The following is a 25,539-nucleotide window of genomic DNA, read 5'->3' as shown; positions in this document are numbered from 1 at the left end:
ATGTGCGTGGTCCTTCTGAAGTCAATAGACGCTACATGCATAAGTGTGTGCTAACCGATCGTAGTACAGTGGCCTTTAACCTTTCTCTAAGGGAATCTGAGCTTATCTGCCATAAGAGTGCAAAGGGACACCAGTCTGGTCACACCAGGGACTTATGAGGCCCTGGGGCTGGTAAACAGAGGGGAGTGTATCAATGACCTCACAGAGACCTAGGGGGGCAGCTAAGCAGTCCCACCAAATACAGGGGGTGACTATATCAGTGACCTCATAGAGGCCATGGTGCAGCTAAGCAGCTCCCACCTAATACAAAGGCAGTAGCCCAGCTGTCAGACAGAAGGGGAGGTGCTGTGAGTGTAACATAGGGACCTGGGCAAGTGGGCAGCTTTGGACACAGGGAGAGGAACGGTGAGTGTGTGCCTGTACAGAAGGCTGTGAGGCTCAGTGAAATACCAATTCTACCTTGCTTTATAACAGATGGGTCGCCCCACTGGCTGCTGGGGATGGGGTGGAGGGGCGGTGAAGGGGAGAGGAAATGAGCCAGCTGTATAGAGAGGGTCAGTTAATTCAGGGTGTGACAAGCAGCAGGTGAGAAAGTACTAAAAGAGGAAGCCAAGCTCTCCACAGTGCTCAGCTGTCGGGCTTTACAGACAATGCTGCTGGGAGAAGCAAATCATCACACTTTTGACTTTGGAAATCTTGTTTTCCAGATCACTACTTATGAATCAATCATGTGCCATGGGAATACTGCTTTGCCAGCCAATAATAGCAGCAGCAGGATTAGCAGCTAATTTTGTCCTTCAGCTAATATTACACTATCTTTAGGGTGCAGTGCTAGGATGGGATTGAAATGCATTAAGAAACAATAGGTCTAAAGTAAACTGTTGGGGTGACATCACTGGCACTGTAGAGAACTCCTGGCTGAATGAGTTAAGTGAATAAACCGTTATTCAATCCTCGCTGGAGTACTTTCCAAACCTTAAAAACAGCTTCTAGACTAGAATATTGTGGGTCTGATCTACCGAGAGACGGGACGGGGAGAGAGAAGGACAGAGAGAGAGATTTGTGCTGAAATCAACAGGCGTTTTGCCTGGATAATGTCTAGAATTGGGCCCATAGACACTGATTCAACAAAGAACTGAAGTATGTGCTGAGTGCAAAAGTATACCAGCACATTTTAAAGCTAAACTCCTGTTTAAATGTGTTGCTGAAGCAGGATAGACCTAGGCATGGGCTGAAGGTATTGAATCAGAGCTATACTAAAGTTGGTTTCTTCTACCAACTTCTCCTCCATGACTGCCCAGAACACCCACTAGACCAGAACAGGGTGTGAGGTGGAACATGGGTCCCCAGATAGGTTTTTAACAGGAAGAGCTGTCTATAGGAGCGGCAAGGCCCTGCTGCCTCTCGCTGGGGAGATACAAAACAGAGGACTGTGAAGCGAAGTGCAATGAGACCATCTCGACACCCTGAGACGCAGGGCTCGGGGATGTCTAGGCTGCATTGTTAATCTGGAACAATGGGAGCTGCCACACCTGTTGCCAGGCATTCACAGCGCACTGTAAACCTGGCCTTGCCATAGCTGGACCTGGGTGTGATGCGAACACAGCCACATGGCATTAAACCTCCTGGCATGGGGTCTGCGACTTGAGTTGCAAAATGACAGGGCTTGGACCTACTTCAAGGTGGGTCCACGGGCCCAGATCTGCAGGGCTTTCTGACCCAGTCAGAAAGATGGGGGTGTGGATGGTTGGGCTTAAGCCTGAGTTCGTACAGCAGTGTGGCCACACCCTTCACGCGGCACTCAGTCGAACGCAAAGGATGCGGCAGGGGGCACGCGGCCGTGAGTCGGTGTGGATGTCTACGTATGGGGCTGCGACATCTTGTAGTTGTGTGGGATAAAACACAGAGGAGGGTGCTGCACAACAGAGATTAGAAGGGTTTGGTGGGATATAATTCAAAGTCTTATGTGTGAACAAGACACACAGAGCAGCAGGGGAATTTGAGGCATCCCATGAAGCCCACTGCTCTGGGGACTGGACTACTGCCTCCTTCCCCCTGGGGTATCTGTGGGGGCTGTTCACCTGCCCCTAGGCCTTTGTGAGGTCACTGACGTAGGAACTCGCTGCTGGCAAGGCTGCGCAGCTGGGACGGGCTGGAGATTGTGTTTCTGAGGAGGCCTGACTCAGCTATCATCCAACGGCTGAGTGGAGACCCTGGCGCTGGCTGGTTCTCCGAGGAAACATGGGGAGATGGTCAGGAGCTCTGTGTGAACACAGGGCGGGTCCCAGTATGGAACCCAGGGGGCCAGGTGCGTGTCATGTCCCCCTCCAATAGTGGTTCCATAGACAGCAACAGCCCGTTACTGCTGCCAGTTGAAGGAATACCTCGTTTAGCTCAAGTGATAGAGCCTTGCATGGGCATTGACTTTCTTCTTCATCTGCATGCTCCATCCCAGCTCTGCCCTGAGGCCCTGACCCCACTTCATCCCTTCCAAGGCCTCACACTTCCCCTGCCTCTTCCTGTCCTGCCCCCTCCCCGTGCCTCCCGCCCATCACCGCACAGTTGTGTACCCATGGTGCTACAAACCTGGCACATCCTGGAGCTGACACCTATGTTACTTTTGGGGATGAACATCCTACCTGCTTTTCCCTGCTGGCAGCCTATGGGAGGGCGGGGGGGGGGGGGGGGGGGGGGCTGCCTGGCTGGAGTTTTGAGCTCTGCTTGACTTCGGACAGCTGGGTGAGCTTCTCCGACTTCCCCACCAACAAGCATCTCCCTTGTGTGGCTCCAGGGCCTGGTGTTGTGGAGACGCAGGCTCGTGCTGCGGTGTTTTGATGAATAGCTCAGCAAAATATGTGGAGTGGAATCCTTGTTGCAGTGGGAACAAGACGACATGTGGTGCAAGGCGTTGATCTATTCTTGCGGGTATTGGTTGCACCGGCCCTCTCCCCCGGCACCCTTCCAGCAGAAGCAGGAGGCATCCAGCCAGTCTGCTTCCTGCACTCTGACCTGCGTTCCTGAGAACTCAGCCAGGCAAAGTCGCACAGACTGCAGACCCACGCTACTCCAAGAGAGTTGGAGATTTTATCTTCCCTTGAATGGTCACATTAGCTTGCTGTCTGAGACTGCCTGCGGTCACTGAGGAAACCCAAGCAGTTGGGAGGGGCGCATAAACCCCAGGCTCTGATGTACAGGAAGTTGACATTAGAGAGTTATATGCAAATAGAGACAATTCCCTCTTCCTCCATTTGCCTGTAGGGTACCATGTGCAGTAACAAAATCCAGGCCAGTCTGCTGGTGGTCAGCTATTCCACCTACTTACTCTTGGGTGCAATCGTCTTCCGGGCTCTGGAGAAAAATGCTGAGAAAGAACAGAAAATGGCTGTAATCCAGATGAAGGAGGCTTTTCTGCAGAACTTCACTCGCCTCACTGCGGCAGATGTTGAGCAGTTTGTGAAGGTAAGGGGTGCTGCGGTAGCACGCGACGGTGGCCTCCAGCGTCGTCCCGTGCAAGCCAGCCTGGTTTTCACTTACATTGTGTTTACTGTGACACAGGCAGGTAACAAGCATTGTGTCTTTTCCTGTGCATCCATTGGGGTGGTGGCATTTAAACGCTGAAGGTGAATCCTGAGTCCAATGGCCAGTCGGAGTAGACAGCCCACACTCTGGGCAACTGACCAAAGCAGCAGCTGCTCCACTCCCCAAAACCACTGGGGCATCTCCACAACCCTGGCTCATCTAACCCAGCGATCTGTTCCCACCCTACCCCCGGGCATGCTACCCTGCACAAAAAGCTGGGCCAGCAACCTGGTAGAGAGAGAGAGGAATTTCTAGTCACTGAAAAGGAAACCGAGTGGATTCTGGCTCTTTCTCTACATTTTAGACCTTATCTGTTACACCACATGAGAGCAGGGGACTGGACTTGATGGTCTCCCTAGATCCCTTCAAGTTTGAGTATTCTATGAGAACATAGGGTTAAAATAGTCCTGCCGTTAAGTGTTACCATATGGGAATCTAAAGAGGGCTTTTAATAGTAAAAAAAAAGGGCAGTTAATAAAGAAACCATTGATCCAGCTGCCACTTTACCCTTTACTCTAGCTTTCTATTTGGGAAGGGGGGGAAAAAACCTTATTCAAGAGAATGAAAATAAACCTTTGTGCTGGCCCTGTGGAGTGATTTCTGCTTTTCCGGACTCTGGGACACCAGCAGTGCAGGGTGCGAAACCATGGTGTGAGATCATTCTGGTGCAATTTATCCTGTCTTGTGTCTAGCTTCTGGCCAGTCTCATCTCTGGAATTGATCTATACTGTGACTGTATCAAATCAGCCTTACTTCAAGCTGTCCGGCCCCACTTCCTCAGGGTGTTATGGGCAGGCACAGCTGGATGCAGGTTTTGTTTAAAGTTTTATCTTAACATACACCCATCACTTACCATTAGAACAGAGAAAGACCGAAGGCGTCTGAAAACTCTTCTTTGTGAATATCTCGTATCTATTTGGGGGAGGGGGGGAAATGTTCATAGCAGCACAGAAATATAAAGCTGGAAGAGATCTCATCTAATCCAACAATGGACAAGCTAGGGCTACTTCTATGCAAAAACACACTTCAACTGTGTTTTTGTGCAAGTAAATTTACAGTGAATTGACAAAACAGAGGGCTTTTTGTGGTATCGGTATTCCTCTTTCTACGAGGAATAACTCCTTTTTGTGCAAGAGCTCTTGTGCAAAAAGGTGTGTGTGGACAATGGCAACCAGAGCGTTCTTGCAAGAGAACATTCACGCAGTCTGGACACTCTCTTGTGCAGCTTTTGCAGTGTGGACGCACTTTTGCGCAAGAAGTTTTTGCAGAAGGTCTCTTCCACAAAAAGCTTCTTGCGCAAGAAGCCTGCAGTGTAGACATAGCCTAGGCTAGTGAGCGGACTGCATGAGTGGCCCTCCATCTCAGTGGGCTGCAAGATGGGTGTCACCAAGACAGGCTCCTGGGAAAGGGTAGTTTTGTTACCTGTGCTGGTGTACCTAGAATTTGCGGGGTGTGCCAATTGAACTGTAGCAGCTGTTTGATTGGATGCAGCAAGAGCACCCGGCTCTCACAGCCAATGTTGCGTACAGTCGGCACGCACCTCACGTGTGTCACTTTGGTAATACTAGCAGGAAAAAAGCTACACAGACAGAAACCAGTGGAATCTGGCCACTCTGCACGTGGATTACAGTAAACAAAATATTTCATGGGCCACACATAGAACCCTGGTGGGCTTCATGCAGCCTGTGGGCCATGGGTTGCCCACTACTGTTCTAATCCATCCCTTTGGGCTGAGGTTGGACCACCTAAACCTCCTAGATCATCCCTGACCGATGTCTGTCCAGCTTGTTCTTGAGAAGCCTATTCCAGTACTTAGCCCTTGCGCTAGTTAGCCCTTTTCAATTGCTGGGTCTCAGGGCAACTGTTCCCTTTGTCCGCCTGTTGGTGACCCTGGCTTGGAACCATAATTGTCATCACCCTATGGTTCTAACAATTGCTCTCTCCATTTCTTTTGGCAGACTAGCTGTAGTCCCCAATGAGCACTGCAAGTTAGAATCTGGAAGGGAGGGAACATATACAGCAAGGCATTGGCGTTTGCTTTCAAATAAAGCTACAGAATGTAGAGGGATGATTCAAATACCCGGGAGTGTTCCTTACAATTCCACCATGAAAACAGTACCTCTCAAACTGCTGGGGGAGAAAGAACCATCGCAAAAGACCCAGGGATGGAGAATAACAAGGCACAATGTTAAAATGCAGCAGGCTGAATTAATCTATCCAAGCCTTTTCCATGATTTCTGCATTTCTGATGCAAATAATTTAGGATAAAACTCTATCAGGCTAGGTCTGGGTGGAAATCAATGTAGTTCTGAAACACCCAAGTGAAATGAACAGGTAAGCACAGGACTTGGTCTGAAATGCTGATTGGCTGCTGGTGAGCCGGTGGTTGTGGAAGCAAGAGGGCCGGTAGCACAGGCAGCAGAGAATGCCGAGCCCTTTGTGTACTTCTGCTTACAGTCTACGGGTACTCACAGGAAAGGGGCCTTGGTGGGCTGATTCCTCTGTGTGATCACAATGGACCTTGAGAAGGGGGAGATGCTCATATCAAACGTTGCTTTCGCTTGCAGAACCTCACCGAAGCGGTGCAGAGAGGAGTCTATCCAGTAGGAAACGAATCACAGACTGAACTCAGCAACTGGGATTTTAGTAACTCCTTCTTCTTTGTGGGCACGGTGGTATCCACAATTGGTAAGTTCAGGGCTTTTCCCCTCTGTCATATATAGTTACCATCGCCTTAACAGACTGTGCTGTAGACAAATTCAGACTGGAAAAAAAGCATACATTTTTAATAGTGCGGGTATGTCTACACTGCAGAGTTTTTTCAGAAAAAAATGGCCTTTTTCTGAAAAAAACTTCATTTATGTTCACACTGCAATCGCATTCTTTCAAAAAAAAATCGAAAGAACAAAGGTTTTTTTCTGACACTGGTAAACCTCCGTCTATGAGGAAGAAGCCTTTTTCTGAAAGAGCTTTTTCAGAAAAAGGCGTGTGTGGACGGGGAGGAGGGAGTTCTTTCGAAAGAAGAGGAAAGAGGAGAAAGCACAAGTGCCCTGGTGGCCACTCCGTCCATAGTAATCACAGCTGACATGCGAGTTAGCGTCCATTCAGTGTCGACGCTATCTGTCGAAAAAGCAGATCACTTTTTTGATGCACTTTGGCAGTGTGGATGCTCTCTTTCGGAAGAAAGTTTTTTGGAAGATCTCTTCTGGAAAAGTTTCTTCCGAAAGAAGCCTGCAGTCTAGACATAGCCTGAGAGTAATTAACCACCGGAACCATTTGCCAATGGTGGGGAGGCAAAGTCTCCCTCACTAACAATTTTAAATTCAAAACTGTTTCCCTAAAAGATCTGCTCTAGGGATTATTTTGGGGAAGTTCTACACCCGGGGTTTTAGAGGTGGTCAGTCTACAAGACCATGGCCTGGGATGTCCTGGCTATGAATTACTGCTTACCGTGGGCCAGGAGGATTAGAAGCAGCAGCAGACGTGGCCTTGAGGCTTCCCAGCTGCAGAATCCATCATTCATGGCACCGTTTTAGTTTGAAATGGAACAACAGCCTTTTACCTCTCAACCTCCCCTTCCCTATCCGTCCGTTTCTTTCTAGCCACGGAGTCGTCTGTTAAACTCTTGGCTGAGCCAGCCACCAGGCGTGGGTGGCAGACGGACTTCCCCTGGTTTTCATTCCTAGGTCAAACAAACTGTAAATAATTTCCAAGGCAGCTGTATGGCAACAAAGGAGGACAGGAAACAACTGAACACAGCTGGGCCGTGGAAGGCTGTTATTCTAGTACTTATTGCACCAGTGCATATATTAGACGAGCATACCCACAATTTTCACTGCTGCCAGGAGAGAAGATGGGGGAGGGATAAGGCAAATACCATCATTTTTTCACTGCTAGTTCAAGCACCATGCTGTTCTTAACACTAACAGAAATTGGGGCTGCCGGATGTGGAGGCATAAACCAAATTGTGCCCCAAAACGAGTATGGCCTAGAGCAGGGCTACTCAACTTTGAAAGCCCTGAGGGCCACAATGATACTCACAACACATGCCGAGGGCCACATCTTAAGTGTGGTTGCATTTACATGCAAATATATATGCAAATTGCTTCTTTTACACTGACGGGCATGAATACAAAGATTAAGGCAAGACAACACACCACACAGGCCCCATTTAAGTCAGTTCTGCTGATATTAATAAAATGCAATATTTACCCAATTTTCACCCCTAGGACAGCACTTTTAATGAGCAATGACAGTCCAGGAATGTAACTACTAAAATGCATATCAACAGAAGACCAATATATTGACTCACCATTGCAGAGCGTGTTCCCCATGGAGGCCATGTTCAAAGGATCCCACCCACGGGTCGCATGTTAAGCCCTGCATAAATCCAAACCACACCGCGGGCTACAAACAAATGGCCTGTGGGCTACATGTTGAGTAGCCCTGGCCTAGAGGTCTCCACCAACCTAGTAAAACCACCTCATGATCCAGCATATCTCTGACACCCAGAGAGGCTTGGTAAGGGCTTCACTAGAAAGGTGTTTGAGCTGGATGAAAGAGCCAAAAGCTCAGTGAGATGAAGACAAATAGCTCTGTCTCATCCAACAGAGATTGCATCAACCTTCTGGTTGGCCGAAAGTCCAATGAACTTACCAGGGAATTGTCTTAGTTTCTATTCCCCCTAAATAGAACCATTATATTATCAGTCAGTGAACAACTTGTGCTGGGATAGATCCACTTTGCACATGCTAAGGACATGAATCAAGCATATAACTATCCCTTTGTAAAACTCGCCTTGCAGCAGCTGAATGGCTATGGGGGAGAGGACATGCTACAGTAAATTCTTTGAAGTATGAAGCCATTGACTCATTTTTCAGATATTGCTCCCCTTTAAAAACAGCTGATGGCAAATTCATCCCTAATGTGAATAAATCCTTTATCTTTAAGGCCTGGTCTACACAGTGATTTCGTACCAGTATAACCATGTCAGAAGCTGTGTGAGGATTTTCTTACTGATGTAGTTATGCCAGTACAAACCCTCATGTGTATGCAATTATACTGGTATAATAACGCCTTTCACCTCTATAGCTTATTCCACTTTCCATAAGGCTCTGCATTGCCATAGTCTTCCTAGTGTAGACGTACCCTTATACTGTTATAGCTATCTCTGCAATAGAGGGATTATACCAGTAGAGTTCAAGTGGTATAACTTTTGGATCCAAATGAGCTGACTTATAAGCATGGATGCATTTGTACTTTCTTCACGGTTAGAATGTTGCTGTATTCTCGGTGTGGGTGAGGTCAGCGGAACACCAGGAATTTGATCCTAGGTGTAGCTTGTTGGTTTGTTTTTTCAATGGGGGCGTGTTTATTTCCAGCATTCTAGGCTATGGTTCATCTGATCTCACAAGCTGAGCAAGGTCAAACTTGGAGAGCGGTTGAGTGACCAAACTCCCCTCTCCTGCCAAGGAAATCTCACTGGGCTACAAAACGCAGTAGGGTGGTATGCTTCCCTCTGGTTCCTCTTTGAGACAATACTAGTATGGGGCTAAGGTGGGGTCAGGGGGACTGTGATTTTGGAAGGTGTCATCTTTCCACTGAAACTTAAGATTAAAGTCCTCACCATTTATAACTATTAAAGATCCAGTAGTGTCTTTTGCAGAAGGATCTTAGCCCTGGTGTCCTAGCCAAACTCCACTTTCTGCCTATGTCACTGGTCTCTGTGTTTTCAATTGGATATGAGGTGGCTGCCTTTCAGTGCTGGGTGAAGTGAGCCCTCTATATGGCAATTTACAGTCCCTTGGGATGAAGGGCATTATTAAGGGTACTACTATTTTATGAACAACTGCTCACATGTTGGGTTCCCAGAGCCATTGAAAATAAGAGGGAAGTTGGAGGATTTTAAATGTTAGAAAGCTGCAGAGGGGTAGCTGAGTTAGTCTGTAACAGGAAAAACTTAAAAAACAACAAATAGTCTAGTTAGTAAAGACTAACAAAACATGCAGATGGTGTCATGAGCTTTCATGGGCACAGCCCACTTCTTCAGATGACAGGAGTATTAGAAGTCCAGATCCAAGAATAAATAAGGGAAGGGGAAAGGAAGGAGAAGGAAAAAAAAGAGGAAAAAAATAGAAAAAAAGAGGGGAGGAAAAAAGAGAGACAGTAGATAGTTCAAATAGTTACAAGAGGCTGAGTCACTACATTAAGAGAAGGCAAAGGGTTTGGATACCTTTTTCCACGTATGAGGCCAACTCTACCCAGTCCGAAGCTTTCAGAGGGTTACTTAGTGTGGTACAATGCACTGATCCCTGAGGGATGGCGTGACAAGAAATGAGATGTGGGCTAAGATTCAGGAAGGGAGCTTATCTGATCACTGAATGGCAAACAGCCCAAACACCAGCCTTGACATCTTCCAGATCCTTTGACTTCTGGTTTCTCTATTTCCATGTTGTATCTATTTGCATCCTTTGTAGCAATGGATAGCGTGTTTTTATAGATTGCTTTCAGATTATAATGTAGTTCAAATGAAGGTCAGGCCAGACCCAAACATAGCACTCTCTGAACCCTAAAAATATGCAGACCATGTAATTTAACCAGTCATTGTGATTTGGTTGGAAAGAGCGTGCACGTCTGGCTACGGAGCACTAGAAACACTCGTGATGTGCTAAAGCAGTGCTGCATGAATGCAAAATGGAATGCGCCAACACGTGTAAGCTAATTAGAAGCCTAATCTCCAAGAAGAAGGCTCACTGGAGGGGTCCCTCTCCTCCTTTTGTGTCTCAACAGGCTATGGCACCTTGTGTCCTAAAACGGCTGCTGGCCAGATCTTCTGTGTCTTGTTTGCCTCATTCGGAATCCCTTTGAATATCGTTTTCCTGCACCAGGTCGGGAAGATGCTTTCTCTGCTGTGTGAAAGGCTTGGGCGATGGCTGTATGCGAAGGGAATGAAAAAGGTAATCAGTTCCATTCTCTCAAGGGTTGTTTGTACGCGGGGTATTGAGTTTCCTTTCGATGTTCCTTACACAGCCAGCCGGCGCTAGGCACTGAAGGGAGAATCCCTGCTCTGAAGATTTTAAACTCTAAAGAGATCAGGCAAGGTGTGTAGGACGGTGGGAAATAGACACCAAAGCAAAATATCTTCCGCACCGTCGAATATCAGAGAAATGTTAACAAAATACCTGGTGTATTGCAAGGTGCACAGCTTGGTAGGCCCATGATACAAGCTACTCCGTCCCTATCCTCCTGTTCCCCGATGGCCTAACCTGCCACTTTTCACACCACAAGCCAGCTGCCCACTGTCCAGTGCTCCACAGGGTGAAAGACAAGGAACAAACAGCCTATGAGAAGAGGGCCATTCTAGTCAATGTGCTGGAAGACTGGGATGGGTCTCGTGGAGTCGGAGGCAAGGGCTTTCAAGGCCGACCAGGCCTCACAGGGTATGTCTACATTGCAGCAGGACGCAAGTCTTCTTCCACCCTCACTAGACAGGCTTCTACTAATAGGGCTCATGCTAACGTGCTGTAGAGAGCTGTGTGGAGGGCACCCGCGGAAGCCCAAGCCTCTAAGTCTGAGCTTGGGTGGCCAGCCGGACCCATTGCCAGCACGACAATGCCCACGTGGCGATGTTAGCATGCCAGCGCAAGCTCTGCTGCCCCAAGGAGGCTCAGTCCCAGCTGCAGAGTAGACACACGCAGAGTCGCTCGCTGTTCCTAATGATCTCCCCTCTGCTTTTGAGGTGGTGGGAGCTATCCTTCTGGGGCTGCTGAATAATCTGAATTCTCCCATAAAAAGGCCAATTTCCTTCAGTTTGCAAGAGCAAATGGGATAAATGCTCACTTTTGCCAAAACAGTCAGGCCAGCCAGGACAAGGCTTAAAAAAGGGACCGTCCAAGCCAACACGCAACATATGGCCACCCTAAGAAGGGACTAAGGGTCTATACAGCTTACCTAGCCCTCTGCAGGGTGGGCACCAGGGTCATCCCATTTCCTTTCCTTTAATCCAATTTCTACTTGTAAATTTCATACCTACAAAAATAAGAGAGAAATTTTTGCATACACCAAACTCTTGCCTCTGCCAGCCTCTTCACCCATTCTTGACTGCAAGGACATGGGATGGTCCAGATTCCCTCAGCCTTGGGGTGCACCTCTTGAGCATGACTCCATGCAATGCAACGCCAGCCCTGCACAACCCAGGGTCTGGGCTTCATGACAGCTACTTGGGCTGGTTGGCAATTTTCCATGGAAAGTTTATTTTTTGTCAAAGAATTGAACATCCACAAATCCAACTACACCTGAAATATTGTGGCTGAAAAATGGAAAAGCTTTGATTCTGAGAGGTCAGCAGGGTGCCTCCAGGGAGATGTAGTTCAAGTGTGTCATGCTTTCATTCATTCCTGGGGTGGGGACTTCGTCTCCCATGATGCACCGAGGCTACGTGATTGTCATGATACGTGACCCCTTCTCCCCGAGAAGCGAAGCCACGGTGCTTCATGGGAGACAGACCTTTTGTCTGACTGTTGTCAATCTTTAACTCTTGCTGGCCTGGAAGGAGTTCCTGTCCAGCTATTTATCCAGAACACTCACATTGGGTAGGGTTTGCTCTTGGTTCCAAGCAGGTCATAATTTGTGTTGGTTTATTTTTCAGAAGAAAATCAAGTTTCTGACCCTTCTCTTCTTCCTGGTAATGGGCATTCTAGTGTTCCTGTGTCTGCCGTCATTTGTCTTCCAGGTAGCGGAGGGCTGGTCCTACAGCGAAGGAGTTTATTTTGCATTTATCACCCTGAGCACCATTGGCTTTGGAGATTACGTAGTAGGTAAGGATAATAGAACTGCTCTTGGAATTAAAAGGTGGCAGAATTACTAGTGCAGTGATTAACAAAGCACATGTACACTAGGAAGCAATGCTGCATTCACTGGTCTTTCCCATCTCTGGCTTTTGTAATTCTATGAGGAAAGGCCAGTTCCCTGAAGGCAGCCCAGAGTGGTTCAGACACCCAAATGCCTAGACGCGATGAAAAATGGGGCTTTATGAACGGAACAAAAACATGCAGTAGTTTGGGCAATGCAGATGCAGGGAATCTGGGAATCTGGGGAGCAAGAGAGGAAACTTTGAAGTGTCCTGACTACAAAGTTTTACATGCATACGTGACACCTGTGTTTTACACAGTGATGAAATAATTGGGGCTTGTTTTAACCCCACTAATTTGGAAGCTATGCTTTTCACTGCTTCAATCTTTGATGAAAAGTGGGCAATGGAAAACTTATCCTGGGGGCGGGGGGAAGACCTATTCTTCCACTGACATGACTCCCCATAGAAATTAATTCCTGTAACCCCCCCATGTATCATTAGACCCTCCTGGATTTCACACATATGGGAGTTCAAAAGTTCTCCCGAAGCTAAACCATATAAAACACAGCCTCGTAGGCAAAGTCATTCTGCAGACACCTTCATGTATTTCTCACCAAAATAGTTTCTCTCTTGGATCCCCTAGAGACACCCTTCAAGTGAACCCCAGAGTCCAAACCACTAACAGCAGAAATGATCCAATATTTGTATTTTGTCAAATTGAACGGAATAGATTCCTCCACAGTACATGCAACACGTTGGCAACCAGAACTCCCTCTCAATAGAGAAATGACAAGGAAAAAGCATTTACAATGGTACTGGAAGTTTAGGGGCTTAAACGCCATGAGTTTGGAGCCTCACTCCAATTCTCAGCAGACAAGCCATCCACAGCAGAAAAAACCCACCTCTGCCAGCATGTTTAAGTTCAGCAGAGAGGTCAAGACCTGCAGGGCATGGAGACGGACTGACCTTCCTTCTCACCCATTGGGAGGTCTCCTGCAGGCTAGGGCTGAGATGTGTTGGCAGAATGGGGTAGGGAAACGTACACTGTCATTGCCTGCATTCTGCCTCTTTTGTGAGTGTGATGGATCAGGCCGTGTCTGGGCACAGCTAAGGGCGTCCACTCAGGGCGAATTGCTCAAATCCGGGGCTACTTACAGCCCCCGACTGGCGACCTCTCCACACAGGCCACAAACCAGTCCCACAGAGCGCTTCAGCAGCCTGCCTGAAGCCTCCCGAGCAAAACCCCTCCGACACCCCAGCAATATCCGTGCCCCAGATGGCCCCGGGCCTCATACACAGGTGGGGGGTCCTAGCACCCAATCCCACCTACCCCGAACAAGTTCTGTCCGGTTCCAAGAAACCAGCCACAGATCCCTGGTCAATTTACCCTCTGGACCTTACCACAAATCACGCTGGGCCAATCCTTTAGAATCTATATCTAAAGGTTTATTATTACAGGAAAGAAAAGCATGAGAGTAAGGTTATTAAAGTACAGTACGTTACATGCACCGAATCTCCCAGTCCTCGATGCAGGCTCTAGCAGAGATGTTGCAGTTGCTGGTTACAAGTCCTTATTGCACATCCTATGATCAGGATGGGTTCCCAGGTCTTCCGGGCTCTTCAATCCCTGCAGTGCTGCCTCTGGGATGAAGTGCTGAGCTGAGAACAAAATGGCATCGACCACATGGCCTCTTTATACTCCTTCCTGGCCTCTTCCAGTATGTAGCAGGTCACCTGGTCCTCAGCCTCTCTGTGTTCCCTGCTGGCTGCTCTCAGGACAGCCCCCATTCTTTGGGTGTGTCTTTGGCCCATTGAGAACCATTGTCCCACAGGTAATTAGCATGTCCACAGGCTCCACAGGCTCGGCCCTGCCCAATGCTTAACCACATGCAGGGAAATCTTCAGTTTCTACACAGATTACAGATCTACACACACAGACATTATGTACTCACATAAACAGTGTACACAGGATCAGAAAACAACAAGCTCCCATTCAATACCCCACATGGCTCCCCCCACACCAATTTCTGGGGCCAACACCCCCACCTAGGGGTGCAGCAGCGACCTGGCTGCTTTCCTCCAATTCAGCAACGTGACACCCCCAACGCAAAATTGATGCAGGAAGTGATGCCAGTAACATCACTGAGGGCATCACAGGCCTCCCCCGTCAAAATGGTGGTGTGCCTCAGTTTCCCTTCTTACACAGGACCTTCTGGCTGGAACCCTTTTTGTCCTGTAAGAAGTTCCAAAACCAGTTACAAGTGTTAACCATGAAATAGCCACATCACAATGTCCCCTTACATACCGTCTGTCGTTTGGTACATCTCCAGACAGATTACATGGTATTTTCATAAGCTCATGCACACTGTATACCGTTACAATTCTCTGCAACAATAATACATTGGTTACAAGAATTAACATCAGTAACAAAAACAATCCTATATCAGGTGTATATTGACATTCCCCATCATGCCCCTTCTCTGGCCCCACACCATTGCAGTTTTTTCCCTTCAGGTTCAACCTGCAAATCTTCTTTGTCAAAGCAAGTCCTGCCCCTCCCCCTTGTGCTCTGGGCTCCAGGCCTGAAACCTCTGGCCTGACCAAGACAAAGGGCTGGCTGGGCGTGACTCCCTGGCTCACAATGGCCCTGGAATTCTCCCCCTTCCCCCACTCAGTGGGGTAACAGCAGTGAGCTGTAGACTCCCAAGTCTCTCCTCTGGCCACCTCCAACCTCTGTTTCCACATGGAACCAGATATCAACTTCCCTGATTGAGTATGAGTGTCCACAGTGTCCAGAGATGGGAGCTTAACTGCCATCTCCTGCATCCTAGGGAGAGTAACCACACAGCTGTTCTGCTCTGCATACTTGGCTACACCGTCCTCCTCCTGAATCTGAGACACTAACTTCCCACTCTCCTCATTCACCTGGGAACAATCCTGTCCCACACACACTGACTTCCCAGCAAGCTGGTCACCCACAGTCACTGGGTTAGCAGCCTGCTCCAGTTCTCTGGATGTTCCTGCCTCATCTGGAACAACCCTCAGTCCCTCTGAGACCTCTCCAACACCATCCACACTGGGTTTCCCTAAACCCAAGTCAGTGGAGTCACTGCTAACAGACAAATCCCGTCTGTCAGGCACCAAAACAAGTGCCTCACACAAGAAGCTGCTGCCTTTTACAGGCAGAGCTTTCTCCTGAATGCCTTCTCCAAGCCAGGCATCGTCACCTCTCTCAGTTACTGCAAACTGCTTGCTACAAGCACTGCCAGGACTCTCCTCCCTATGAGCTCCCTTAAGCAGCAGTTCACCCTTCCCTGGCTCTGCAGCAGCCTTGCCCTGCTGAGCCACAACCAACTCCTCCTGCAATTCCCTTACTCCCTGAATCATCTCTGGCCCCTCTGGTGGATTCATAGACAATCCCCTCTCTGGCACACAGACAGACCCACAAGAGACAGGGTCAGAGGCATCTTCACTCCCTGTGCAGCTCTCTAGATGGCTGTAAACATCCACACCATCATTAGGCACCAGAGTTAACACACCCTCATTCTCTCCTTGTGCCCGGGCTAAGGGGTCTCCCTGCTCCCACAGAGTCGCTCCCCCCTCTGCCAGCAACACAGCAGCATCAGACACAATATCAGGGTCACCACTGTCTGATCTCTGGGGTTCTGGTAAAACACTGACTGACTCTACCTGAGTCACCTCATCCCTCTCCCCAGCAGACACAAACCTTGGGCCACCCCCTTCCTGGGCCTTAGCCATATCCAGACCCAACTCTGGGACAACAACACTGCTCTCAGCCTTCACAGGCTGTGGGGCATCTTCCTTAGACAAAGGAAGAAACTCTTCCCCACACACAGCCAGACAACCAGAGACAGCTTCTCCCTTGTTCCAACACCCCTGGCTAATCTTAGGCATACAGCTAGCCACTGGGACAGCTTCCTTTACTGCCCCCCTGCTACTTCCACCAGCCAAATTGCCAGCTTGCGCACACTGTGCTTCTTCACACAACTCAATTTCAGCTTGTGCAGGTTCAATTCCACAAACCTCACCAGCCACCAACTCCTCAACTAAAACTTCACTCTGGCCAGCCACTCCAGGCTGCCCCAGAGAAACATTTCCCTGATTTCTGGGCTCTTCTTGCCCTGGTTCTGATTCCAGCCTCACCTCTGAGGCATCAGACGGGCACTCACCCCCAGGCTCACTGCCCCCCTGCACAGACACACAGCCATCTGCCACAGGCACACATGTAAAGACACTTTCCCCTTGGTTACAGGGAGACTGACCAGCTCCAGGAAACTTTCCATACCCACATGCACCCCCTTCCCAAACCTCCCTGTTAGCTACAGGTAACACAAAAGGTTTGCATTCATACATGCTTTGGGGTTGGGTCATCACATCAGCTGGGCAAAATACGTCTGCCATATCATAAGCACACTGCATACCCACAGAGTTATACATTGAACCTTCAGGAGGATACAGTCTTTCTTGTTCTTTTAGTCTCTTAAGCTGGAGGTCAAGTCTAGCATTTTCCTCCTTGGCTAGGGCCATCTTCTTTGCATGCTCTGCCATTCTCTCTGCATGTTCTGCTTTTCTCATCTCAAGTTCCCGATCCATCTCCTGCTTTCTCTTAGCAATTTCTTCATCTGCCTTCCGCCTTCTTTCAGCAGCCTCCTTGGCTTGCTTCTGCTCCTTTTCATCCACATCTCTGGTTAATAACAGCACTACCAGATCTAGTTTAGAGGCCCTTTTCCTAAAGGCAATGCCTCTCCCCAAGCACAAATCCTTCAGAGCACTTTTGCTCAGACTCTCATATAATTCCGGGTTCATCGCAGCGGCTCTTTAATCAACCAAACTCTCAACACCAAAAATCAAATTTAGACAGCGTGGGGTCCTGATCCCAAAGCTCAATTGACCAAGATCTGTGGATCCTGCCGACTACGCCACTGTGATGGACCAGGCCGTGTCTGGGCACAGCTAAGGGCGTCCACTCAGGGCGAATTGCTCAAATCCGGGGCTACTTACAGCCCCCGACTGGCGACCTCTCCACACAGGCCACAAACCAGTCCCACAGAGCGCTTCAGCAGCCTGCCTGAAGCCTCCCGAGCAAAACCCCTCCGACACCCCAGCAATATCCGTGCCCCAGATGGCCCCGGGCCTCATACACAGGTGGGGGGTCCTAGCACCCAATCCCACCTACCCCGAACAAGTTCTGTCCGGTTCCAAGAAACCAGCCACAGATCCCTGGTCAATTTACCCTCTGGACCTTACCACAAATCACGCTGGGCCAATCCTTTAGAATCTATATCTAAAGGTTTATTATTACAGGAAAGAAAAGCATGAGAGTAAGGTTATTAAAGTACAGTACGTTACATGCACCGAATCTCCCAGTCCTCGATGCAGGCTCTAGCAGAGATGTTGCAGCTGCTGGTTACAAGTCCTTATTGCACATCCTATGATCAGGATGGGTTCCCAGGTCTTCCGGGCTCTTCAATCCCTGCAATTCTGCCTCTGGGATGAAGTGCTGAGCTGAGAACAAAATGGCATCGACCACATGGCCTCTTTATACTCCTTCCTGGCCTCTTCCAGTATGTAGCAGGTCACCTGGTCCTCAGCCTCTCTGTGTTCCCTGCTGGCTGCTCTCAGGACAGCCCCCATTCTTTGGGTGTGTCTTTGGCCCATTGAGAACCATTGTCCCACAGGTAATTAGCATGTCCACAGGCTCGGCCCTGCCCAATGCTTAACCACATGCAGGGAAATCTTCAGTTTCTACACAGATTACAGATCTACACACACAGACATTATGTACTCACATAAACAGTGTACACAGGATCAGAAAACAACAAGCTCCCATTCAATACCCCACATGGCTCCCCCCACACCAATTTCTGGGGCCAACACCCCCACCTAGGGGTGCAGCAGCGACCTGGCTGCTTTCCTCCAATTCAGCAACGTGACAGTGAGCAAATAACTTTTGTCTGTAGGACTGACAATCCAAATTCTTTCACAAACCCTAAATTCACCCCCCAACCCCCACAAAAGAGAGGGAGAAGAAGAGAGAGAATTCTGACTGGAACATCAAAACACCATCTGGCCTGTCAGATGCTGAGCACCCAAAACTCTTGCTGTCATCAAGTCAGTGGGGGGTTGAGCCTATAACACAGAGGGCTGAGAGACTGAGGCAGCAACAGAACTGGCTGTGACATCTGCCCCTGGTCCACATTAAACGGGCACTTTAAAATAACTGGAGCAAATTACATTCCGAGGAACAACATCTGAACAGCATTTTCCGCAACTGTTGATGTGCGACTTTGTAAACACAGTTAAAGAACAACATTTATGCTAAATTCATGGCCCTGGATTTTCACCATCATCGACTGGTCTAGCAGGCGGATGCTGAAATATTTACCCTGTAGTATAGGTTTACATCAGTGCTAAACAATAGTAGCAAAACTATGGTTAGTCTAGCAACTCATGCCTTTTTCATGTGATGGAGCTTGTTCCCCATAAGAACAGCCATACTGGGCCAGTGACCAATGCCAGGTGCCCCAGAGGGAATGAACAGAATGGAATCATCACGCGATCCATTCCCGTCACCCATTCCTAGCTTCTGACAACAGAGGCGAAGGACGCCATCCCTGCCCATCCCCATGAAACAAGAACCGGGCTCTCCTGATTGTTGTGTACTTGGCATTATTTTTAGACAAGCAGCCGACTCTGTCTACTGTATATGGCCAGATGTGAAATAGCCAATTGGAAAAGAATTTGCTTGAGCTCATTTGCATGCAGCAATCTTACTGGGTAAAAGAGGATTATGCAGCTGTTGGATCACAGCAGCAAGATAATGTCTTTTGTGTGGTATGAGAGAGCCCACATATACGATGCTGAGTAGATGAGTCTGGTCCCTATTTGTTCATTTTAATTCTGTATATAGGTAACACTTCCAGGGTACAATTCCCCTCCATGCAGAAGGCGACAGTTAGGTGGTGAATTGGTCTAAATCCAGGCCTGGGCAAATACAGCCTGTGGGCCGTATCCAGTCCACCAAGGCACTGATACAGCCCACAGATACTGCGGGGAGCCCCAGGCAGGCTCCCTGCTTGCCTCGCCCCACCCACACGTCACTCAGAAACATGGCTGCAGGGAGGTTTTTCTTTAAAAACTGAGGCTGGAGAGAAGGGGGAAAAGTTTTAGGAGCTGCTCCCACCCCCAGAACAATCCCATTGGCTGGCTTTTGGCCAGAAACCGGACAATGGGAGCTTCCTGTTTCAATAACAGGCAGCCACGAAGCACAAGGGGCTCCAGAGCACATGGCTGCTGCCTATGTAGGGGTGGGGCAGGCAGGGAGGCTGATTTGGGAACGGGCTGCTGGCTAGTAAGTCTCCTGGCAGAGCCTACTTCTGGCACCCCAGGCCCTCCCTCCCCCAACCCTCTGCCCCCCACTCCACATAACCAAATCTGTGCACCCCCTCCTGTACCTATATCCCCTCCCAAATCTAGCACCCCAATCCCTGTCCCAGATCACAGTCCCCTCCTACCCTAGCTCACAACCCAAATCTCTGCACTCCCTCCCTGCCCTAGGTCACAATCCAACCCCCTGTATCCCAGTCCAGTGCCCCAGGTCACAACTGCCTCCTTCAGCCAAGCTCCCTTCTGCACCCAACCTCCTTCCCAGACCCCACACCTCCTCCATTAATATCATGGAAGAGTGCAGCCCTCGACTACTTTCCAAATTCTTGGAGTGGCCCCCCCATCAAAAAGTATTGCCCACCCCTGGGCTAAGCCATATGTTGAGTAATTAAGTGATGCATCGGTCCTATGCTGGCTCACTGCAATGGGGAATTTCGCACCTCTACAGCTAGACAGCTCCTCTGGAGCAGTGATTCCAATTTGTTTTGTTCAGACCATGTAGAGGCCAAATCCTGTTTGTGGCTCTCAGCCTGAATAACTGGGCCCAGTGGGGAAGGGGAATCTTCCCAGCCTCACGGCTGCTCTTGCAACTCCTATGCCAACTTATTTCCACCTAGAAAGCAAGGGAAATGGCTGTGAGTGGCCAGTGGATACGCCTCCCTGGCCCATTCCTCTCCCATCTACAAAATCCGTGTGTGCTGGGGCACAAGAAACCCACAGAGAGCTCTATGGCTCCCCAGTGTGGTAGGGGTTAGGGCTCTTCCACACCCATGCAGGCCTCCACGCCAGAGGATACTCTTATCCTCTCCATTCCACCCACAAGGGATTAGCCATGAAAAACAATCTTCAGTGTAAGTCCCTATCATGGGCGGACGGTATGCTAGGCAGGGAAAGGTACAGCCTTCCCAAACCGCCAGCCTGGCCCTGCCCACACTCCGCCCCCAGAACCCCTGCTGTAGACATTCTGGGGGCGGAGTGCTACTGTCCCCAGTGCCTCCCTCCCCATGCTCTGGGGCCAGGAAAGCTGGGAACATGCCCTCTCCTCCCTCTCCTGCTCTCGAGCCGCGGAGACTGGGGCCGCGTGCTCTCCTCCCTCCAAGTGCTCTGGGGCCAGGAAGGCTGGGCTGTGCACGCCCACCCACCTTCCTCCTCTCCCCGAGGTGGTGGTAGGGAGGCAGCTTGGCTCCCATGGGGGGCAGGGCTTCAGCAGAAAGGGGCAGGGCTGGGGCTGGGGGCTTCCCTCCCCCAGCTCTACCTTCACTGACCACCCATGATCCCAGTCCTTAGACCGACACGTCCTTGCTAAACAATATTGTCAGGTAGACACTAGGACTGTAACTGAAGAGCAACTTAGTACATGGGTCAAGAACAAGCAGGCCTGCCATTGTGGGGTCGGAGGGGACGGGACACAAAGGAGGCAGTTGCCCTGGGGCCTAGCATTTGAAAAGGCAGTTGCCACAGCCTCCATTACTGCAGCAGTGGTGGCACTCGAAGCCCTGGGCCCTTTAAATCGCCACCCAGTCCTCCGGGCGGCTCTTAGGGCTGCCTAGGGAGGTGGCGGCATAGCTGGGTGCACTCCAGGCAATGCTGAGGGCAGGAGAGGCGCGTCAGGATGAGGTGGGGGCTTGGCAGCACTGAGGGCGGGGTGGGGTGGCAGCTGTCCTCCGGCCTCACGGCTTCTGCCTGAGGCCGTGCCCCTTCTGGGTGCATGGAACTGCCCCACACCTTGTCCAGGAGCCCGGAAAGGACATCATCTTTCCTAATCACAAGTTTGCAGGGCCTCATTTGTCCCAGGGAAAAAATACGGGACACCCGACCCCCCACCTGAATCCATTCCCTTTAATTTTGATACAAAAATGTAGCAAACCAGTAGAGTTTTGGGTGCCAAGGCAGGTCAGTCTTTGGCGACACGGCTTTGGAGTTGCACAATGTGAACTGCACGCAGTGCGGTGACTCTTACAGAGCCGAGACCTGTTATTCTGCAGCTCCCAGGCTGGTGTTTCGACCTTCTGCACTCGGCGAACAGAAGTTTACATTTCAGTGAGCCGTCTTGGCTGCATTGTGCGGTGAACATCACACGTGACTAAACCGAGTGTGAACAAAGCGTCACTTGTTGGAGGATTGCTTATGTCTGAGTAGCCAAACTAAATGATCTGTGTTGCACAGCAGGTGGAGAGCTCCTAGTGATGCTAAAAGGTTTGGACTGCATGAAATACACATCAATCCAATGGGCTCCAATGCGGAAAGTTGTGCCTTCAGTATGTAGCAGGGAGTTTTCATCAGTTGCATCCATTGTATTTCTTTCCTTTTAAATGGAGTAAGCCCTGCAGCCTGTAGAAAGTAATGTATGAATTGTAGTTTTCGCCCTTACATCCAAGGATCTCTGCTGTTTGAGACAGCTGTTTGTTAGGTCACAATCACCCGTTGCCAGGTAAGCATACAGAGATGGTATAAATTGGTAACCATGGTACATTTCAGCTACACTCCTCCATTGCACTCCGTCCCTGTCAATGCTACTGAAACACATCTTGGAGTATCTTAGTACTAATATATTATCTTACATCATTGGTTACCGCTATAAATATTAGGTTTGCCTGTGGTAGTCCCCACACTTCAATCCAACAAAGCATTTTTCCAGTGGAAAATGTAGCACAATTGCATCCCTTTTGGAAAGATGAAGTAACATGCTACATTTTAGTCTCAAAGGGGTAACCATGCTAGGGTGTGTCTTCACAGCACCCGTAGCTTGAAATAAGCTATGCAATTTGCGCTACACAAATTGCGTAGCTTATTTTGATGCTATTTTGAAATAGCTTATTCTATAATTCCACAGCACCAAATTTTGAAATAACTTGCTATTCCAAAATTCCCCTTAACCCTCGTAGAACGAGAGTTACCGGGATGTCAGAATAAGCCACCCGTTATTTCGAAATCTATTTAGAAATAACGAGATGCAACAATAGATGCGGAAAAGCTATTTTGGGATACTACCAGTATCCTGAAATAGCTCCGCAGTGTAGACATACTCTTAGTCTGTCACTATAAAAAACTATCTGTAACTTTAAAAACAAGTAGCCCAGTGGCACGTTAGAGACTAACAAATATATTAGGTCATCAGCTTTGGTGTGTAAAACCCACTTCATCAGATGAGTGACCTTTTAGGGGCATTTAACATGAACTATTCTGACCAGTATACTAGCACAGTCAATTGTATTCAGGTAAACTGAACTCAGCTTCTTAGCTGATTCTCCTTTCCTTCTCCTTGTTTTCAGGTAAACAGCCTGACAGGAATTATCCTCCCTATTACCGGTCTTTGGTGGCCATCTGGATTATCTTTGGTCTGGCCTGGATTGCTCTTCTGTTTAATTTATTAACAACATTACTAGAAGACACTGAAAAAAAGTTGCCCAGGATCTTGATAAAATGGGAACAGCAGGTAAAGACAATAAGGAAAACCGACAAAGATATTGGCCCGCTAGATTTGTTCCTGCAGGAGAACCATCATTACTGGATTTTGGAGGAGCTGCACAGAAGAGAGGGTCCCTAGCAGCACATTTTGGAGATGCAAAACAAGGGGAAGCTATTTTTTTCTTATAGCAAAATATTGTAATAACCCACTGGGACCAGAATTATTAAATGCAAATTACACTGGTCCAGTATTGTAAGAACTAGACCAAAAGGAGTAAATCCTGTGGAAATATACTGGGACTTCTTTGAGCTATGTCTCTGTAACTCATCCTTCTTCCCCTCCCTTGCGCCCTCTTGTGGCTCTATGTGCTGCTATTCCGACAGTACCTTTATCAGGAAATGATCTTTCTTTCCTGTTTCTATCCAGTTTTCCCTGTTTCTCCACTCCAGCTCATCTGAAGAAGTGGGTTTTGCCCACAAAAGCTCATGATATCATATATATTTTTGTTAGTTTCTAAGAGTCTGTCTAGACTACATGCCTCTGCCGGCAGAGGCATGTAAATTAGACTACCCAACATAGTTAATCAAGCGGGGATTTAAATATTCCCCGTTTAATTAAAATTAAAATGGCCACTGCACTGTGCCGGCTCAGCTGATCGTTGGCACAATGCGGCAGTCAAGACGCGGATCAGTCAATGAGGAAAGCCTTTGCCGACCCATCCTTTATGCCTCGTGAAACGAGGTTTACAGGATCGGTCGGCAAAGGCTTTCCTTGACAACCGCATTGTGCTGATGATCAGCTGTGCCAGCACAGTGCGGCGGCCATTTTTATTTTAATCCCCACTTCATTGACTATGTTGGGTAGTCTAATTTACATGCCTCTGCCGGCAGAGGCATGTAGTCTAGACATACCCTAAGTTACATACTAACAGGGCTATCCCTCTGAGATGTCTATTCAAGTAAGTTATACTGATCTCATCCCTTCACAGTCATTAATGGCTTTTATCCTCAATGCCCCTGAGAGATGGGCAGACCTAACCTCTATTTTGCTTTTGGGTAAGAAACTCAACCCTCCTACTGTTGTTTAAGAATCAAAGGGATGGAACATGATAAATAATCCTTGGAATCTTACAGAATTTCCCACTCAAGACCCACTCAAAATCAAAACTAGAACAAGGCTTCACCTCAATGCCACAGGCTTTTTGAAACAGTCCTGAAATATTAAACAAATGCAATCCAGAGTCCACTAATAATGCAGCGTCTACTGAAAGGACCTATCTGTCCAAGGCCCAGAAAGCAGGAATCAAATCCATCCTAAAAATAATTCTCCAGACAGGGTTTTCTCTGCTGAGGGATCTCTACGGGCTGGAGTAGTAGCAAAGAACAATTAAAAAACGTTCTTACCAACCTGATGCCACCACACGGCTAATAGAAATCCAGATTTCAGAGGCAAGCCTCCCATGCAATTTGCAGTTCCCCGGCTGCTACTCTGTCAAAGGGAAGCCTTTCTAAAGCAGGCCAACTCCTTTCCCATCCATGAAATCAGTTCCAGCAATACCCTCGGAATTGGGTTGCCAGGTGTCCGGTTTTGAACAGGACCGTCTGGTATTTGAGCTTTCTGTCCAGGAAACAGATTGAGAAAATACCGGACATAGAAATGTCCGGTACTTTCTAATTAAGTAAGTTTTATTATTATCATGCACCATGCAGGCTGCGAGGGGCTTCATTTCCCCCTCCCCCCACTCTGCCCCTGCCCGACGGTGCCTCCCAGCTGCAACGGGGCAAACGGGCGCCACTGGAGGCGCGTCCCACTGGAGGGGTGAAGATGGTGCTGAGCGGCAGCAGGCAGCTCCCCAGCCTCCTCTTCCCACTGGTGCTGAGTGTGGTGTTGGCGCCGCTGCTAGGCTGAGCAGAGGACACAGCGCTGCCCCCCATCCCCGCAGGTGAGCAGTGGGGAAAGGGGGGGTGTACTCCAGCCTCTCTGCGTGCGCTCCCTCATGGCTCATTCATTCCGGACAGGACCCACTGGGAGACCCGGAAGACCTGCCCATCCTGCTGGGATGCTGTAGGCTCGGCAGGTATCCCCACCCCCACCCCCACCGTCGTGTGGGGGAAAGTGCCGGGCTTTGCTTGGGGCTGTGTCAGCCAGATGCGGGCTCCCAAGTTTTGAAGGAACCTTGGAAAGTTTAGCGGCCCCCTGCCGCTGCCCTCTCCTCCCCCTGCTCTCTTAGTGATGGTTGGAGGAGAAGTTTGAAACGCTCCGATAGCTCTCCCAGCCCTCATGTGGGCAGGAG

General features: G+C 49.0%; 1 protein-coding gene and 1 long non-coding RNA gene across 2 annotated transcripts; one reads left to right on the top strand and one right to left on the bottom strand.

The window, feature by feature from the left end:
• Positions 1 to 289: 289 nt before the first annotated feature.
• LOC102461683 (potassium channel, subfamily K, member 16-like) lies at positions 290 to 23,696 on the top strand. The gene is given in 7 exon segments (XM_006135254.4): positions 290 to 405; positions 3,259 to 3,459; positions 6,147 to 6,267; positions 10,369 to 10,535; positions 12,227 to 12,395; positions 23,110 to 23,238; positions 23,241 to 23,696. Coding segments are annotated over 6 exon segments (975 nt in total). The 5' UTR covers positions 290 to 405; positions 3,259 to 3,264; the 3' UTR covers positions 23,435 to 23,696.
• Positions 10,375 to 12,299, bottom strand: LOC142829058 (uncharacterized). Its single transcript, XR_012903262.1, has 3 exons — positions 12,166 to 12,299; positions 11,530 to 11,607; positions 10,375 to 10,511 (listed from the first exon to the last, which is right to left on the bottom strand). It is a non-coding gene; the product is annotated as an uncharacterized LOC142829058 (long non-coding RNA).
• Positions 23,697 to 25,539: the final 1,843 nt, after the last annotated feature.

The sequence above is a fragment of the Pelodiscus sinensis genome, chromosome 4, assembly GCF_049634645.1.
Source record: "Pelodiscus sinensis isolate JC-2024 chromosome 4, ASM4963464v1, whole genome shotgun sequence".
NCBI lineage: Eukaryota > Metazoa > Chordata > Testudines > Trionychidae > Pelodiscus > Pelodiscus sinensis.
Note: the sequence above shows the minus strand (reverse complement) of the source record. Positions and strands in the feature narration are given on the sequence as shown.